At 43.2% G+C, this 18,050-nt stretch overlaps 1 protein-coding gene across 1 annotated transcript in view; it reads right to left on the reverse strand.

Annotated features, from left to right (window-relative positions):
- Nucleotides 1-1,402: 1,402 nt before the first annotated feature.
- Nucleotides 1,403-18,050, reverse strand: part of TEKT1 (tektin 1) — a 32,289-nt gene continuing 15,641 nt past the window's right edge. The window contains exons 4-8 of the mRNA XM_523837.8: nucleotides 17,233-17,361; nucleotides 16,560-16,703; nucleotides 14,259-14,481; nucleotides 2,172-2,368; nucleotides 1,403-1,656 (exon numbers count right to left, since the gene is read on the reverse strand). Of these exons, the coding sequence (XP_523837.2) occupies nucleotides 1,449-1,656; nucleotides 2,172-2,368; nucleotides 14,259-14,481; nucleotides 16,560-16,703; nucleotides 17,233-17,361 (901 nt within the window). The 3' untranslated portion in view covers nucleotides 1,403-1,448. The remainder of the gene's footprint in view (nucleotides 1,657-2,171; nucleotides 2,369-14,258; nucleotides 14,482-16,559; nucleotides 16,704-17,232; nucleotides 17,362-18,050) is intronic.

The raw sequence follows: 18,050 nt of genomic DNA on the forward strand, positions 1-18,050 counted from the left end.
ACGTTCAGCACTGGGGTGGCATAGATCGGAATTAACAGAATTAAGCCAGTGCTTTTGGCCTCAAAGGGGGGTTTCTCCATCCCAGATTGGGAACATCCCTTTCTGATGGCAAAGAGTCTCTGGACCAAGGAGCACCTAGATTGCAAAGCTCCCAGGAATTAGGCCCACACTCTGCATTATCATTGTGCCCTATGACACCGGATGTGCAGCTAGACAGCCAGATTCAGGGAACAGCAAGGACAGGAAGAGTTCCAGACGATATAGTCCATTCCTTACTTTACAGGTGGCCCTAAAGAAGGAGAGAAACTTTCCTGGCAGTGTTGCAACTAGAAGCTAGGTCTCCTGAGCCCCACACCGTCAGGTGTCCATGAGCACCGGGGAACCAAATGTTAGCAGAGTGTAGCAGCAGCTTCACACATGGGAGGGTGCTGAGATGGTAAGCCTCGTCCGTGGAAAGCGTTCCTTCAATGTTAGCGGAATAAGGAACAAATGAGCAGTTTCCCACAGCAAATGTCTTCCTTTGACAGTCACCCACATAGATCTCTGACCTGCTGCAGCTCAGCGGAAGGCAGCCTCCCACAAGTTGAACTCTTTTTGGAAAAGAAACAGTAAGTATATAAAACAGTCTTGCTGAAAACTTGTAAAGAGGTACGTAACCATTAAAATAATTATAAAGACAATTTAGCAACATGAACAAAGGCTTGCAATAATTAGCAGCGAAGGAAAAAAATAATCCTGAAATTGAGTTTATGCCATGAGTACAATTGTGCAGAAATTATGTTGGTATAGGGTGGGACTGCTCACAATGGCTCACATTCATTAAATACTCACTGCCCCATGATACAGGCTCAGTATGAAGCCCTTTACGGAGGTGATCTCATTCAACGCCCCCATAGCCCTGTGAGTAGGGACTATTGGAGATCCTATACTCAGATGGCGGACTCCAGAACCTACAGTCTTAACCATTGACTTGAACCCATTGACTTGAATGAATGGAATTTTGTTCTTTTTCTTTATGTTATTTGAGTACTTAAGAGAAAAAAAAACACATTATTTTCTAGAGAAAAGAAATTTTGAGAGCCAAGAGAAAGGTTAGCATCCCATCTCATGAGCAAGAAGGGCATGGTCTACATAGGTGATCCAGCCCAACTACTTTATTGAATTGAATCTGAACTGAAATGTCTTGAAACCCTGTCCTGGGGCCCCAAGTCCTGTGATATTGTAAGAGTGGCCTGTGCTAAAATATGGAGTTGAATTGTTAGGCAAACACCACACCAGCATAAGAAAAGAAACTCGCCCCAAAATCAGCCCCCTGAGCAGGCTTGGAATGCCAGCCAAGAGGTTGCAGCAGGCTGGCTAGAGGCCCCGCCAGCCTGAAATGAGAGCTCTGTACTACTGTAACTACTGTTTACAATGTGGTTTAATGAGAATTGGAACTAGCCCTACTATTAGCAGACAGCATCAGGGCGGAGGCCCCCAGCCCAGACCCCATGGTCTTCCCCATCCCGAAGTGGGATGGATTTCCTCATCTGCATACACAGCACTTCGTCGATATAAATGGTGTTCTCTTTGACCTGGATCTCCTCCTGCAGGGCAAGCTGTCTGCGATGCAGCCCTTTCAGCTCTGCCTGAGCTTGGGCTAAAGTTTCCTTCAATCTAGGAGAAAGGGAAGAAGAGAAGAGAATAATTTCTCTCTATGCATTGCTTTTTCAAGGGAAAGAATGTTCCCCAGTGTTCAGTGCAGGAGCCAAATTGATATGTGCTCTTCCCCTTCCTCTCTCCTCATGAAGACAGAGATCTCACTAATTTTAGAATAAAATGCATACTGAAAAGGCCATGAAAAAAAAAAAAAAAAGACAGAGATTTCAATTTGGCGGCCACAGGCCAGATTCATGACGTAGACACCTTATGAAATGCTGATGTTTAAAACTGCAGATTTGACCTAAACATCTGGATTTGGGCTTCTTTAGAATCATTCAATATTGGGATCCATTTTCTCCAAGGCAACAATTTTGGCGGGAGGTGGTGGAGACTGCCCTCTAGGGGGCATTCCTCAAGCATTCCAGAGCAGGCTGGCTTCATTCACCCTGCTGGTCACTATCTAGCCTCTGCTTGATATCCAGGTTGGGATTGAGACCCGAGGGCCCTCTGCCCGCTGGCTGCTAGCCTACCTTGCAACATTGTGGGTGATCTCTTGAACCTCCTTCATTAGCCTATATTGTGCGACATCACGACACAGCTCCACGTTCGGCCGGTGTGTCCTGGTCTCCAAGCGTGTATGAGCCACCTTGGCTGGCCCTTCTTGGTCAAGGATGGCCTTTTCAAGAGCTGTAATATTTTTCTCCTGGGAAGCAATCTCTTCCATGACCTTACAAAAAGGATTAGAGTAGGTGAGGCCAAGCTGTGCTCCTCAAAACTCAACAGCTGACAGCAGATGGGTTGTGATCATGTAAGCTAGGAAGAGGGAACCTCAGATTTCTTCTTAAGCAGCATGCCAGAGTGAGTCTGATCTCTCTTCCCTAAAGCAGTGATTGCTGGTGGGCAAGGTCACATAAGACTTAGAACCTTATGGACTCAAGGGACAGGACGGGCCATTGTCACCTCATCTACCCACAGGAGATGCCCTCAGCAAAGGCCTGGCCAGAGTGGGGATCTCACTACTGCTCAAAGCTGCCTGCTCACCTTGGTACAGGGTACCTTTGTATCATGAGCAGAAAGCTGCCTATTTCCTCACCACTCCTATCCTGCTAGCACCAGCTCTGTCCTCTGGAAGCCTGAGGAAAGAAGGAGCAGTTCGGTCTGAGTTTGGTTGTTATTTTTGTGAGTGACTTTATGCACACAAAAAGACTACTTTTAGGCCAGATGTGGTGGCTCACAGCTGTAATCACAGCACTTTGGGAGGCTGAGGAGGGCAGATCACGAGGTCAGGAGTTCGAGACCAGCCTACCAACACGGTGAAAACCCCAACTCTACTAAAAATACAAAAATTAGCCGGGTGTTGTGGCATACACCTGTAATCCCAGCTACTCAGGAGGCTGAGGCAGGAGAATTGCTTGAACCCGGGAGGCGGAGGTTGCAGTGAGCCAAGATCGTGCCACTGCACTCCAGCCTGGGGGACAGAGTGAGACTCCGCCTCAGAAAAAAAAGAAAAGAAAAGAAAAAGACTACTTTTAAGTTACTTGGTTTTAACAAAATTAATATTTAACTGGTTTAAAATATATTTCTTCATTAAGCATTTTTTTTTAAAACTTGTACATCTACTTTTGCAATATACACAAAAGTAGATAGACTAAGGAACCTCACATAGTCATCAGCAGTTTCAGCAATGAGCAGTATGTGGCCAGTCTTGCTTCATCTGTACTCCTGTCCATCAGCTTAGTTATTTTAAAACTAATCCCAGATATTATGTCCTTTTAGTTAAATATTTCACTTAAATATTTGAGTGTGTATTTCTAAGCATAGGATTCTTTTTTTTCTTTTGACAAAACCACAATACCTTTATCACACCAAAAAAGAGACAAAAGACTTATTCTTTAATAGTATAACAATATTTAGTGATCACATTTCACCAATTGTTCCATATATTTTGGTAGAGTTGGTTTGTCCAAATTACATCCCAATGAGGTCCAGAAATTGCACTTGGCTTTCTTAAGCTTCTATTTAAACACTTCTTAAGGTTTTCATAAGTCCGGTTCACAGATAAACTATTTTTAAATTTGGCAGATATTAGCAATTACTTTAAGCTGCTTACGACTAATAATTGCTCCTACTTCAAACTTACTTAAAGTCCTTTGAATATTTATTTAAAGCAGCATTTATAAATTTGATACATAACTTTTTAAAATATTTGAATTATCTTTTTTTTTGGCCTGGAATTTTATTTATTTATTTTTTTAAGGTGAATTTTATTTTATTTTTTATTATACTTTAAGTTTTAGGGTACATGTGCACAACGTGCAGGTTTGTTACATATGTATACTTGTGCCATGTTGGTGTGCTGCACCCATTAACTCATCATTTAGCATTAGTTATATCTCCTAATGCTATCCCTCCCCCCTCCCCCCACCCCACAACAGGCCCTGGTGTGTGATGTTCCCCTTCCTGTGTCCATGTGTTCTCATTGTTCAATTCCCACCTATGAGTGAGAACATGCGGTGTTTGGTTTTTTTGTCTTTGCGATAGTTTGCCGAGAATGATGGTTTAGAGCTTCATCCATGTCCCTGCAATGGCTGCATAGTATTCCATGCTGCATATGTGCCACATTTTCTTAATCCAGTCTATCGTTGTTGGACATTTGGGTTGGTTCCAAGTCTTTGCTATTGTGAATAGTGCCGCAATAAACATACGTGTGCATGTGTCCTTATAGCAGCATTATTTATAATCCTTTGGGTATATACCCAGTAATGGGATGGCTGGGTCAAATGGTATTTCTAGTTCTAGATCCCTGAGGAATCGCCACACTGACTTCCACAATGGTTGAACTAGTTTACAGTTCCACCAACAGTGTAAAAGTGTTCCTATTTCTCCACATCCTCTCCAGCACCTGTTGTTTCCTGACTTTTTAATGATCGCCATTCTAACTGGTGTGAGATGGTATCTCATTGTGGTTTTGATTTGCATTTCTCTGATGGCCAGTGATGACGAGCATTTTTTCGTGTGTCTTTTGGCTGCATAAATATCTTCTTTTGAGAAGTGTCTGTTCATATCCTTTGCCCACTTTTTAATGGGGTTGTTTGTTTTTTTCTTGTAAATTTGTTGGAGTTCATTCTAGATTCTGGATATTAGCCCTTTGTCAGATGAGTAGACTGCAAAAATTTTCTTCCATTCTGCAGGTTGCCTGTTTACGCTGATGGTAGTTTCTTTTGCTGTGCAGAAGCTCTTTAGTTTAATTAGATCCCATTTGTCAATGTTGGCTTTTGTTGCCATTGCTTTTGGTGTTTTAGACATGAAGTCCTTGCCCATGCCTATGTCCTGAATGGTATTGCCTAGGTTTTCTTCTAGGGTTTTTATGGTTTTAGGTCTAACATGTAAGTCTTTAATCCACTTTGAATTAATTTTTGTATAAGGTGTAAGGAAGGGATCCAGTTTCAGCTTTCTACATATGGCTAGCCAGTTTTCCCAGCACCATTTATTAAATAGGGACTCCTTTCCCCATTTCTTGTTTTTGTCAGGTTTGTCAAAGATCAGATGGTTGTAGATATGCGGCAGTATTTCTGAGGGCTCTGTTCTGTTCCATTGGTCTACATCTCTGTTTTGGTACCAGTACCATGCTGTTTTGGTTACTGTAGCCTTGTAGTACAGTTTGAAGTCAGGTAGCGTGATGCCTCCAGCTTTGTTCTTTTGGCTTAGGATTGACTTGGCAATGCCAGCCCTTTTTTGGTTCCATATGGACTTTAAAGTAGTTTTTCCCAATTCAGTGAAGAAAGTCATTGGTAGCTTGATGGGGATGGCATTGAATCTATAAATTACCTTGGTCAGTATGGCCATTTTCATAATATTGATTCTTCCTACCCATGAGCATGGAATGTTCTTCCATTTGTTTGTATCCTCTTTTATTTCATTGAGCAGTGGTTTATAGTTCTCCTTGAAGAGGTCCTTCACATCCCTTGTAAATTGGATTCCTAGGTATTTTATTCTCTTTGAAGCAATTGTGAATGGGAGTTCACTCATGATTTGGCTCTCTGTTTGTCTGTTATTGGTGTATACGGATGCTTGTGATTTTTGCACATTGATTTTGTATCCTGAGACTTTGCTGAAGTTGCTTATCAGCTTAAGGAGATTTTGGGCTGAGACAATGGGGTTTTCTAGATATACAATCATGTCATCTGCAAACAGGGACAATTTGACTTCCTCTTTTCCTAATTGAATACCCTTGATTTCCTTCTCCTGCCTAATTGCCCTGGCCAGAACTTCCAACATTATGTTGAATAGGAGTGGTGAGAGAGGGCATCCCTGTCTTGTGCCAGTTTTCAAAGGGAATGTTTCCAGTGTTTGCCCATTCAGTATGATATTGGCTGTGGGTTTCTTATAGATAGCTCTTATTATTTTGAGATATGTCCCATCAATACCTAATTTATTGAGAGTTTTTAGCATGAAGCGTTGTTGAATTTTGTCAAAGGCCTTTTCTGCATCTATTGAGATAATCATATGGTTTTTGTCATTGGTTCTGTTTATATGCTGGATTATGTTTATTGATTTGCATATGTTGAACCAGCCTTGCATCCCAGGGATGAAGCCCACTTGATCATGGTGGATAAGCTTTTTGATGTGCTGCTGGATTCAGTTTGCCAGTATTTTATTGAGGATTTTTGCATCAATGTTCATCAGGGATATTGGTATTAAATTCTCTCTTTTTTTGTTGTGTCTCTGCCTGGCTTTGGTATCAGGATGGTGCTGGCCTCATAAAATGAGTTAGGGAGGATTCCATCTTTTTCTATTGATTGGAATAGTTTCAGAAGGAATGATACCAGCTCCTCCTTGTACCTCTGGTAGAATTCGGCTGGGAATCCGTCTGGTCCTGGAATTTTTTTTGGTTGGTAAGCTATTAACTATTGCCTCAATTTCAGAGACTGTTATTGGTCTATTCAGAGATTCAACTTCTTCCTGGTTTAGTCTTGGGAGGGTTTATGTGTCGAGGAATTTATCCATGTCTTCTAGATTTTCTAGTTTATTTGTGTAGAGGTGTTTATAGTATTCTCTGCTGGTAATTTGTATTTCTGTGGGATCGGTGGTGATATCCCCCTTATCATTTTTTATTGCGTCTATTTGATTCTTCTCTCTTTTCTTCTTTATTCATCTTGCTAGCGGTCTATCAATTTTGTTGATCTTTTCAAAAAACCAGCTCCTGGATTCATTGATTTTTTTGAAGGGTTTTTTGTGTCTCTATTTCCTTCAGTTCTGCTCTGATCTTAGTTATTTCTTGCCTTCTGCTAGCTTTTGAATGTGTTTGCTCTTGCTTCTCTAGTTCTTCTAATTGTGATGTTAGGGTGTAAATTTTAGATCTTTCCTGCTTTCTCTTGTGGGCATTTAGTGCTATAAATTTCCCTCTACACACTGCTTCGAATGTGTCCCAGAGATTCTGGTATGTTGTGTCTCTGTTCTCATTGGCTTCAAAGAACATCTTTATTTCTGCCTTCATTTTGTTATGTACCCAGTAGTCATTCAGGAGCAGGTTGTTCAGTTTCCATGTAGTTGAGTGGTTTTGAGTGAGTTTCTTAATCCTGAGTTCTAGTTTGATTGCACTGTGGTCTGAGAGACAGTTTGTTATGATGTCCTTTCTTTTACATTTGCTGAGGAGTGCTTTACTTCCAACTTTGTGGTCAATTTTGGAATAAGTGTGGTGTGGTGCTGAGAAGAATGTATATTCTGTTGATTTGGGGTGGAGAGTTCTGTAGATGTCTATTAGGTCTGCTTGGTGCAGAGCTGAGTTCAATTCCTGGATATCCTTGTTAACTTTCTGTCTCGTTGATCTGTCTAATGTTGACAGTGGGGTGGTAAAGTCTCCCATTATTATTGTGTGGGAGTCTAAGTCTCTTTGTAGGTCTCTAAGGACTTGCTTTATGAATCTGGGTGCTCCTGTATTGGGTGCATATATATTTAGGATAGTTAGCTCTTCTTGTTGAATTGATCCCTTTACCATTATGTAATGCCCTCCTTTGTCTCTTTTGATCTTTGTTGGTTTAAAGTCTGTTTTATCCGAGACTAGGATTGCAACCCCTGCCTTTTTTTGTTTTCCATTTGCTTGGTAGATCTTCTTCCATCCCTTTATTTTGAGCCTATGTGTGTCTCTGCACATGAGATGGGTTTCCTAAATACAGCACACTGATGGGTCTTGACTCTTTGTCCAATTTGCTAGTCTGAGTCTTTTAATTGGAGCATTTAGCCCATTTACATTTAAGGTTAATATTGTTATGTGTGAATTTGATCCTGTCATTATGATGTTAGCTGGTTATTTTGCTCATGAGTTGATGCAGTTTCTTCCTAGCATCGATGGTCTTTACAATTTGGCATGTTTTTGCATCACCTGGTACCAGTTGTTCCTTTCCATGTTTAGTGCTTCCTTCAGGAGCTCTTGCAAGGCAGGCCTGATGGTGACAAAATCTCTCAGCATTTGCTTGTCTGTAAAGGATTTTATTTTTCCTTCACTTATAAAGCTTAGTTTGGCTGGATATGAAATTCTGGGTTGAAATTTCTTTTCTTTAAGAATGTTGAATATTGGCCCCCACTCTCTTCTGGCTTGTAGAGTTTCTGCTGAGAGATCAGCTGTTAGTCTGATGGGCTTCCCTTTGTGGGTAACCCAACCTTTCTCTCTGGCTGCCCTTAACATTTTTTCCTTCATTTCAACTTTGCTGAATCTGACAATTATGTGGCTTGGAGTTGCTCTTCTCAAGGAGTAGCTTTGTGGCATTCTCTGTATTTCCTGAATTTGAATGTTGGCCTGCCTTGCTAGATTGGGGAAGTTCTCCTGGATAATATACTGCAGAGTGTTTTCCAACTTGGTTCCATTCTCCCCGTCACTTTCAGGTACACCAATCAGATGTAGATTTGGTCTTTTCACATAGTCCCATATTTCTTGGAGGCTTTGTTCGTTTCTTTTTATTCTTTTTTCTCTAAACTTCTCTTCTCACTTCATTTCATTCATTTGATCTTCCATCACTGATACCCTTTCTTCCAGTTGATCAAATCAGCTACTGAGGCTTGTACATTCGTCACATAGTTCTCGTGCCTTGGTCTTCAGCTCCATCAGGTCCTTTAAGGACTTCTCTGCATTGGTTATTCTAGTTAGCCATTCGTCTAATTTTTTTTCAAGGTTTTTAACTTCTTTGCCATGGGTTTGAACTTCCTCCTTTAGCTCAGAGTAGTTTGATCATCTGAAGCCTTCTTCTCTCAACTTGTCAAAGTCATTCTCCATTAAGCTTTGTTCCATTGCTGGTGAGGAGCTGCATTCCTTTGGAGGAGGAGAGGCACTCTGATTTTTAGAGTTTCCAGTTTTACTGCTCTGTTTTTTCCCCATCTTTGTGGTTTTATCTACCTTTGGTCTTTGATGATGGTGACGTACAGATAGGGTTTTGGTGTGGATGTCCTTTCTGTTTGTTAGTTTTTCTTCTAACAGTCAGGACCCTCAGCTGCAGTTCTGTTGGAGTTTGCTGGAGGTCCACTCCAAACCCTGTTTGCCTAGGTATCAGCAGCGGAGGCTGCAGAACAGCGGATATTGGTGAACGGCAAATGTTGCTGCCTGATTGTTCCTCTGGAAGTTTTGTTTCAGAGGAGTACCCGGCCGTGTGAGGTGTCAGTCTGCCCCTACTGGGGGGTGCCTCCCAGTTAGGCTACTCGGGGGTCAGGGACCCACTTGAGGAGGCAGTCTGTCCATTCTCAGATCTCCAGCTGCATGCTGGGAGAACCACTACTCTCTTCAAAGCTGTCGGACAGGGACATTTAAGTCTGCAGAGGATTCTGCTGCCTTTTGTTTGGCAGTGCCCTCCCCCAGAGGTGGAGTCTACAGAGGCAGGCAGGCCTCCTTGAGCTGCAGTGGGCTCCACCCAGTTCGAGCTTCAGGGCTGCTTTGTTTACCTACTCAAGCCTCAGCAATGACAGGCGCCTCTCCGCCAGCCTGGATGCCACCTTGCAATTTGATCTCAGACTGCTGTGCTAGCAGTGAGCGAGGCTCCGTGGGTGTAGGACCCTCCGAGCCAGGTGCAGGATATAATCTCCTGGTGTGCCATTTGCTAAGACCGTTGGAAAAGCGCAGTATTAGGGTGGAAGTGACCTGATTTTCCAGGTGCCATCTGTCACCCCTTTCTTTGACTAGAAAAGGGAATTCCCTGACCCCTTGCACTTCCCGGGTGAGGCAATGCCTCACCCTGCTTCGGCTTATGCTTGGTGCGCTGCACCCACTGTCCTGCACCCACTTTCCGACACTCCCCAGTGAGATGAACCTGGTACCTCAGTTGGAAACGCAGAAATCACCCATCTTCTGCGTCGCTCATGCTGGGAGCTGTAGGCTGGAGCTGTTCCTATTTGACCATCTTGGCTCCACCCCTATTTAAATTATCTTAACAAATAAGACCTTCTGGAGTTCTTAAATAGATTTGTCAATCTAATAAATTAGTAAAAAAAGATGATGCTTTAAATTTTCTTAAATATTCGAATGCTATCTTCAAATTTAAAGTTTCAACTAAAATCATAAGGCTAAAACAATTATTTAATTATATATTTTAAAGAAATTTTTAAAAACCAGGCCAAATCTCTTAAATTTTACAAATACCTTAACCATCCAAAATACATAGATAGCAATACACTTATAATAAAACTACTACTGCTATGAGTGAGATCAAGAATCAGCAAACTATGGCCTATAAACTAAATCCAGTCTGCAACCTGTTTTTGTAAAGACTGTGAAATAAGATTTTTTTTTAAGTAATAATCTTCAATTTCTTTAGAGCCGTTTTAAGTTTAAAAAAAAATTGAGCAGAAAGTAGAATTCCCATATGCTTTCTCCCCCCATCCAGGTTTTCCTTATTATTAGCATCTTCCATTAGTGTGGTACACTTGTTATTAAGACAATTGATGAGCCAATATTGATATATTATTATTAACTAAAGTCCACAATTTACATTAGGGTTCACTCTTTGTGTTGTACAATCTATGAGTTTTGTTTGTTTGTTTGTTTGCTTTTGTTTTTTATGGAGTCTTACTCTGTCACCCAGGCTGGATAGCAATGGCATGATCTCAGCTCACTGCAACCTCTGCCTCCTAGGTTCAAGCAATTCTCCTGCCTCAGCCTCCCAAATAGCTGGGATTACAGGCAGGCTCCAGCACAGCCAGCTAATTTTTGTATTTTTAGTAGAGACAGGGTTTCGCTGTGTTGGCCAAGCTGGTCTTGAACCTCTGACCTCAGGTGATCCACCCGCCTCAGCCTCCCAAAGTACTAGGATTACAGGCATGAGCCACCACGCCCAGCCGATTCTATGGGTTTTGACAGATGTATAACTACATGTATCCACCTTTACAATATCATACAGAATATGTTTTGCTGCCCTAGAACACCCCTGGGCTGCTTCCATTGATCCTTTCTTCCTTCTTCCACCCACCCAAACCCCTGACAACCGCTGATCTTTTTCATCTCCATAGTTTTGTCTTTTCTAGAATGTCATATAGTTGGAATTATGATTCATATCATACAGTATGAGTTTCAAATCAGCTTCTTTAACTTAGCAATATGCATTTAAAGTTCCTCTATGTCTTTTCATGGCTTGATAGCTCACGCCTTTTTAGTGCTGAATAATATTTCATTGTCTGGATGTACCACAGTTTATCCATCCATTCACCTATCTTAGCTGTTTGCAAGTTTTGGCAATCATGAATAAAGCTGCTATAGACATTCATACGCAGGTTTTTGTATGAACATAAGTTTTCAGCCCATCTGGGCAAATACCAAGGAAGGAGATTGCTGAATCCTAAGAGTATATGTTTAGCCTTGTAAGAAACTGCCACCCTCTCTTCCAAAGGGCTGTACCATTTTGCATTCTCATCATCAATGAATGAGAGTTCCTGTTGCTCCACATCCTCACCAGCATTTGGGGGTGTCAGTGCTTTGGATTTTCTGTAGGTGCCGAGGTGTTGTTGTTTTAATTTGCAATTCCCTAATGACATAGGATGTTGAGCATCTTTTCGTATGCTTACTTGCCCTCTGTATATCTGTATTGGTGAGGTGTCTGTTTAGATCTTTTGTTCATTTTTGTAGTTGGTCCGTTTTCCCATTGTTGAATTTTAAGAGTTCTTTGTATGTTTTGGATAACAATTCTTTATCAGATATGTATTTTGCAAGTATTTTATCCCAGTGTGTGGTTTGTCTTTTCATTGTCTTAGGGATTTTTAAATTTTAAATGGTTGGGGAGAAAAATAAAAGCAGAATATCGTCATGTGAAAATTACATAAAATTATATTTTTAATGCCCATAAATAAAGCTGTATTGAAACACAGCCATGCTTATTCATTTATTATTGCTTCTGAACTACCATGGCAGAATTAAGTCATGGTGACACACTGTATGTGATGTTCTCATGGCTTTGCACTGTTGCCCAGAGCACTATAAATCACAGTGACATGTTTATAACTTGACAGTTTTCCAACCATGTATCACCATACAGTGACATCTTACTATTTTATTTTTATGCATTTTTTTTTGAGATGGAGTTTCGCTCTTATTGCCCAGGCTGGAGCACAATGGCACAATATCGGCTCACTGCAACCTCTGTCTCCCAGGTTCAAGCGATTCTCCTGCCTCAGCCTCCCGAGTAGCTGTGATTACAGGCGCCTGCCACCACACCAGGCTAATTTTTTGTATTTTTAGTAGAGACAGGGTTTCACCCTGTTGCCCAGGCTAGTCGTGAACTCCTGACCTCTCAGGTGATCCACCCACCTTGGCCTCTCAAAGTGCTGGGATTACAGGTGTGAGCCACCACGCCCGGCCGTGACATCTTATTTTATTGTTTTATTACCAGTATGTCTTTGTTTCTGCTCCTTAGCCTCTTCTCTTCCTCTCTTCTCTTCTCAGTGCTCTCCCATCCTCGCTTCTGTCCTATCTCAGATCCATCTTTCAAGGCCTATACTAAGTTCTTATTCCACCAGGAAGTCTCTGGATTATTCCTTGGCTATCATCATCATCATCATCATCAATCAACTATTTTTATTATTTATATGTATGATATTATATGTTAATCGTATATGCAAAATGTGTGTGTGTGTGTGTGTGTGTGTGTGAAATGTATACATGCCAGGCACTGTTCTAAATATTTTATATGAGTTGTCTAACTTAACCCTGGCTGGGGAAGACTATTGTTTCTCCCCATTTTATCAAGGAGGAAACTAAGGAACAGTGGGCTTCAGGGTCTCCCTAAGGTCACACAGCAAGTGTTGAAGCCACAGTTCAAACCCAAGATGTCTGGCTCTGACGTCTACCCATTTCCACTAGGCTCGTCTACCTCTTGGTTTGCTGAATATTGGAGTTTCACCCTCGATGATACTCTGGTTTCTCCAGCACATCACAGAAATAAATCTTGTCCACAACTGGACTCTGAGCTCTGGGAGGGAGTGTTCAGGATGTGGCAACAGGACAGGGATTCAGGGGCTGAGAAGGCCTGGGCTCCACTCCCACTGTGCCGCCTTGGGGCCCTTCCCCTCTCTGTTTCAGCTTCACCAGCAGTAAAGCGTAGGGTGGGCTGACAGTGGCCTGCTGAAATGAGTAGCTTGAAATCCACCGATGTGGGAGTATTTGTACTACAGACATCGACAAATTCTACAGGAAGGACCCTAATCTGTAGAATTTGCCGATATCTGTGGTACAAATGCTCCCACTTTGTATTTGCAGTACAAATACTAACCCCCTCTGATATGGTTTGGCTCTGTGTCCCCGCCCAAATCTCATCTTGCATTGTAATCCCCACATGTTGAGGGAGGAATCTGGTGGGAGGTAATTGGATCATGGGGGCAGCTTCCCCCATGCTGTTCTCATGATAGTGAGAGAGTTCTCATGAGATCTGATGGTTTTAAAAGTGGCAGTTTCCCCTGCACTCTTTCTGTCTCCTGCTGCCTTGTGAAGAAGGTGCTGGCTTCTCCTTCACCTTCTGCCATGACTGTAAGTTTCCTGAGGCCCCCCCAGCCATGTGGAACTGTGAGTCAATTAAACCTCTTTCCTTTATACATTACCCAGTCTTGGGTAGCTCTTTACGGTGGTGTAAAAGTGACTAAAACACCCTCTGAGAGCCAGTTTACCAGCGCAACACTGGATAACCAGGAGAAACGACCAGCTAGAGTCCTAAAGCTCCAACCGGGTTTGGAAAAACTGGCTGCATCAACTCCTGTAACTTCAGAGTCCTAAAGGGCACGTGAGAGCATGTAGTCCATTTCCGTATTTCACATACGGAGGAGTGGCAACTGGAGTCGGAAGACAGCCAGGCACAAAGCTGCAACCAGCCCCTAAGCCTCCCGTCTCCTGCCTCAGGGTTCTGTTCTCTGCATTTCTGTTCTCTGCAGCAGTGAGTGACAATGGAGGCCCAGAGTGGGGCAAAGTCCCGCTCCAGTCCCCAAAAATGCAAAGCCTGCTGCTAAGCTGGAGAAATATGAATGACCCTTACCCACGAGTTAACCCAATATCTCAAGCCCAGAAGTCTAGCGGTCTGGCCCAGGGGGCATTCTTGTTTTCCATGGTGAAAGCTCCTGAATCTGCTCTTCTTCCATGCTCCCTCAAGGGACCTCACCTTGGCCAGATGATCAGCCAGCTTGTCCCTGGCATCCTTTGTATCCTTCAGCCCATTCTTGAATGCCGTGTCCACCACATCACACTGCTTGCGCAGATCATTGGCTGTCTGGGACAGGATTCGATCCACCAGGGCTTTCAGCGTCAGGGAGTTGTTCCGCTGCTTGTCAGCCTTCTCCACATTGGTGCTGGAGAAGTCCAACCAGTCTTCCAGACTCACGGAGCTGAAACAGACCCCACGCTTTCATTCACAGCATATTTGGGGTGGGGAAGGGGGTTGGGAGAGAGGGACGAGCTACACCTTCCTCTCATCAGAAGCACCTAGAACGTTACCCTATCTCTAGGCAGAGCAAATAGTGGTCTGTCAGTATCAATAGCTGTCACTTTGGGCAACCTCCCTACTCTGGCATTGGGCTGGCACCTTATAGACATTATCTCATTTAATCCTCATGACGGCCAAGTGAGCTAACTTTTCTAATCTCCATTTTACAGATGAGGGAAACTGAGCTCAGAAAAATGAAGTAACTTGGGTGAGATTGCTCAGCTAGAGATAATTTGAGCATCAAAATAAATACTAATGTAATAGATTACACTGAATAAAGTAGAAACCATCCATCTATACAGATTTAAATAAACAAGTGAATAAATTACTCGTTTGAAGAGGAACTATCTTCTGGAATGACACTGATGAACTTCAAAATAATGTTAATTGGAAGAAACCAGACACACACACACACACACACACATATATCTAGTATATAATGCTGTTTAATGAAAAGCAGGCAAAACCATCCTATTACAAGCCAGGAAAGTTATTACCTTCAGGATGGAGGGAGGGACTATTGATTGGAAGAGGACAGGATGATAGGGATGGTGATAATGTTTTCTTTCTTGACCTGGTGGTGATATGAGGCTTTGTTCAGTTTGTGATTAGAAGCAGCCTCTGAGATGGCCCTTAGTGATCCCCACTCCTGGTATTCATGCCTTTGTGTAATCCCCTCGCCTTGAGTATGGGATGAATTTATTGACCTGCTTCTCACAAATAGAAGGATGTCACTTCTGGGATTAGGATATAAAAAAGACTGTAGCTTCTGTCATCCGTTCTCTCTCTCTCTCTCTCTCATCACTCATTATGGGAGAAACCAGTTGCCATGTCATGGGACATCCCCATGGTGAAATTCACAAGGCAAGGAACCAAGGCCCACCATCACCCACAATCAGCTTGGAATTGGACCCCACCCGGGTCAAGCCTTCAGATGGATTGCAACCCCAGCAGCTGGCTTGACTACAACCTCAGAAGACATCAAGCCTGGGGCACCCAGTTGAACAGGGCCTGGCTTCCCCACCCAAGGAACCATGAGATAATACATGTTTATTGTCTTAAGCTGCAAAGTTTTGGGATAATTTAGTATACAGCAAAAGTTAACTAACACAATGAGAATGCTTCGAACTTGTGCACTTTTCTATATGTATGTTTTATTTCAAAAAGAAGGTTTTAAAAATTAAAGTGAGTTAGGCTGTGATATAATGTTAACCGAAAAATGCAAATTAGATGTCACAGAAAAGGTACATAGTATAATCTCATTTTTATAAACTAAACAAAGTTTACCGTATGTGTGTGAGTGCACATGTACATATGTTTGTATGAGCATGCAGCTAACACCAGTTATCTCAGTGGATGTAAAAACAGAAAGGGGAGGCCGGGCGCAGTGGCTCACGCCTGTAATCCCAGCACTTTGGGAAGCCAAGGCGGGCAGATCACGAGGTCAGGTGATTGAGACCATCCTGGCTAACATGGTGAAACCCCATCTCTACTAAAAATACAAAAAATTAGCCGGGCATGGTGGCGGGCGCCTGTAGTCCCAGCTACTTGGGAGGCTGAGACAGGAAAATGGCGTGAACCCGGGAGGCGGAGCTTGCAGTGAGCCGAGATCGCGCCACTGCACTCCAGCCTAAGTGACAGAGCAAGACTCTGTCTCAAAAAAAAAAGGGGGGAAAATTCACTTGCTCTTCATACATTTTTAGATTATTTTACTTGTTAAAAACATGTATAGATGAAGGAATAAAATGTTTTATTCTTTAAAGGTTTAAAGGTTTTATGTCAGACTTTCTTAGTTAGTGAGCCTAACCTGGAGAATCAGGAGCCTCTGGGCCCAATATCAAGGTCACCATTCAACGCTGCCTTTGCCCCAAGCCCACCACTTCCAAGCTCTCAGCCAGCTGCAAGGACGAGCCGCTAGGTCTTGCCTGTCTGAGAAGCACTGGGTCACCCGCAAGGAGGAAGACGGCAAGGCCCACTCACTTTGGCTCAATCCTCACGGCGTTCTCAGAATATCTGATGTTTGGTGAGTTGTTGTTGAGCGAGAAGCAGATATCATCTATGGTCAGGGCCACAAACTTGTCCTTCAAATCCTTCTCAAGATTGTACTTGGCAGAGCGGTTCATCCTGAAGAGAGAAAGTAAACTGGGTTTCTGCCTCTGGAGTGCCCAGGTGGCACCCACAGGTCCTCAGAGAGGTCCTGGAAAGTGAAGCTGCAGCTAGGTCTGGTGCAGGATGATGGTACTGCCCCCCACCCATCACCCCAACACTCATGCGTATACCATTTGATGCCCGGTGACAAATCAACGTAACCAAATGTGGACTTGGAGATTCTCCCTTCTACTGTGACATTTTCCAGTGTCACCATTGCAGCCTACTATGTGTGAGGGGTCAGCCTCACCAGTGGGTTCCAGTGTCCTCCAGTTTATAACCAGGGTGAAATCCAGCTCCAGCCCCACCCTTACCAGAGGGCGGCTGCCATGTATGAGGGATGTGGCCAGCTCTTACCCTGAGTGCTGGGGCGATCTGGGGACACAAAGTGGGAGCGGGAATGTTGAACCCCTTTCTTTCTGTGCCATGGAGCCCAGCTTTTGTGGACACTGCCTTTTCTCAAAATTCCCAGTGGAGATTTGGAGGGCAGGCCGAAGAGTCATACCGAATCTGCTCGGAAGTCTCCTCCAAGGTACGGGTCAGCAGAGCCATAATGCCCCGGATGATCTCAGCCTCCTTTATCAGCTCATGCTCCACTGTGTCGTGCACCAGGTCAATGCCAATGCGCTTCTCCCTGGCAGGGGGAAAGGCAGCCAGTCAGCCAACACGTGCAACATGAGGTGACTCAACATTGGCTAATGGCTGCACACTCAGAACTACCTGCACGACTGATTTGTCACCCGATCCATCCGATGACACAGTGGGTGACAGATATTAGTTGGTGTCTATGTGACTTCAAAATATCCAAACACAATGAAGAAAAATTGATTGATGACTGGTCACTTGGTCTGAAACATGCCAAATGGACTTTTTTTTCTCTCTCTCTTTTTCTTTTCTTTGTATTTTTTTTAAATTATACTTTAAGTTCTAGGGTACATGTGCACAACGTGCAGGTTTGATACATAGGTATACATGTGCCACATTGGTTTGCTGCACCCATCAACTCATCATTTACATTATGTATTTCTCCTAATGCTATCCCTCCCCCAGCCCCCCACACCCTGACAGGCCCCGGTGTGTGATGTTCCCTGCCCTTTGTCCAAGTGTTCTCATTGTTCAGTTCCCACCTATGAGTGAGAACATGCGGTGTTTGGTTTTCTGTCCTTGTGATAGTTTGCGCAGAATGATGGTCTCCAGCTGCATCCATGTCCCTGCAAAGGGCATGAACTCTTCCTTTTTTATGGCTGCATAGTATTCCATGGTGTATATGTGCCACATTTTCTTAATCCAGTCTATTACTGATGGACATTTGGGTTGGTTCCA

The sequence above is a fragment of the Pan troglodytes genome, chromosome 19 (genome assembly GCF_028858775.2).
Source record: "Pan troglodytes isolate AG18354 chromosome 19, NHGRI_mPanTro3-v2.0_pri, whole genome shotgun sequence".
Classification (NCBI taxonomy): Eukaryota; Metazoa; Chordata; class Mammalia; order Primates; family Hominidae; genus Pan; species Pan troglodytes.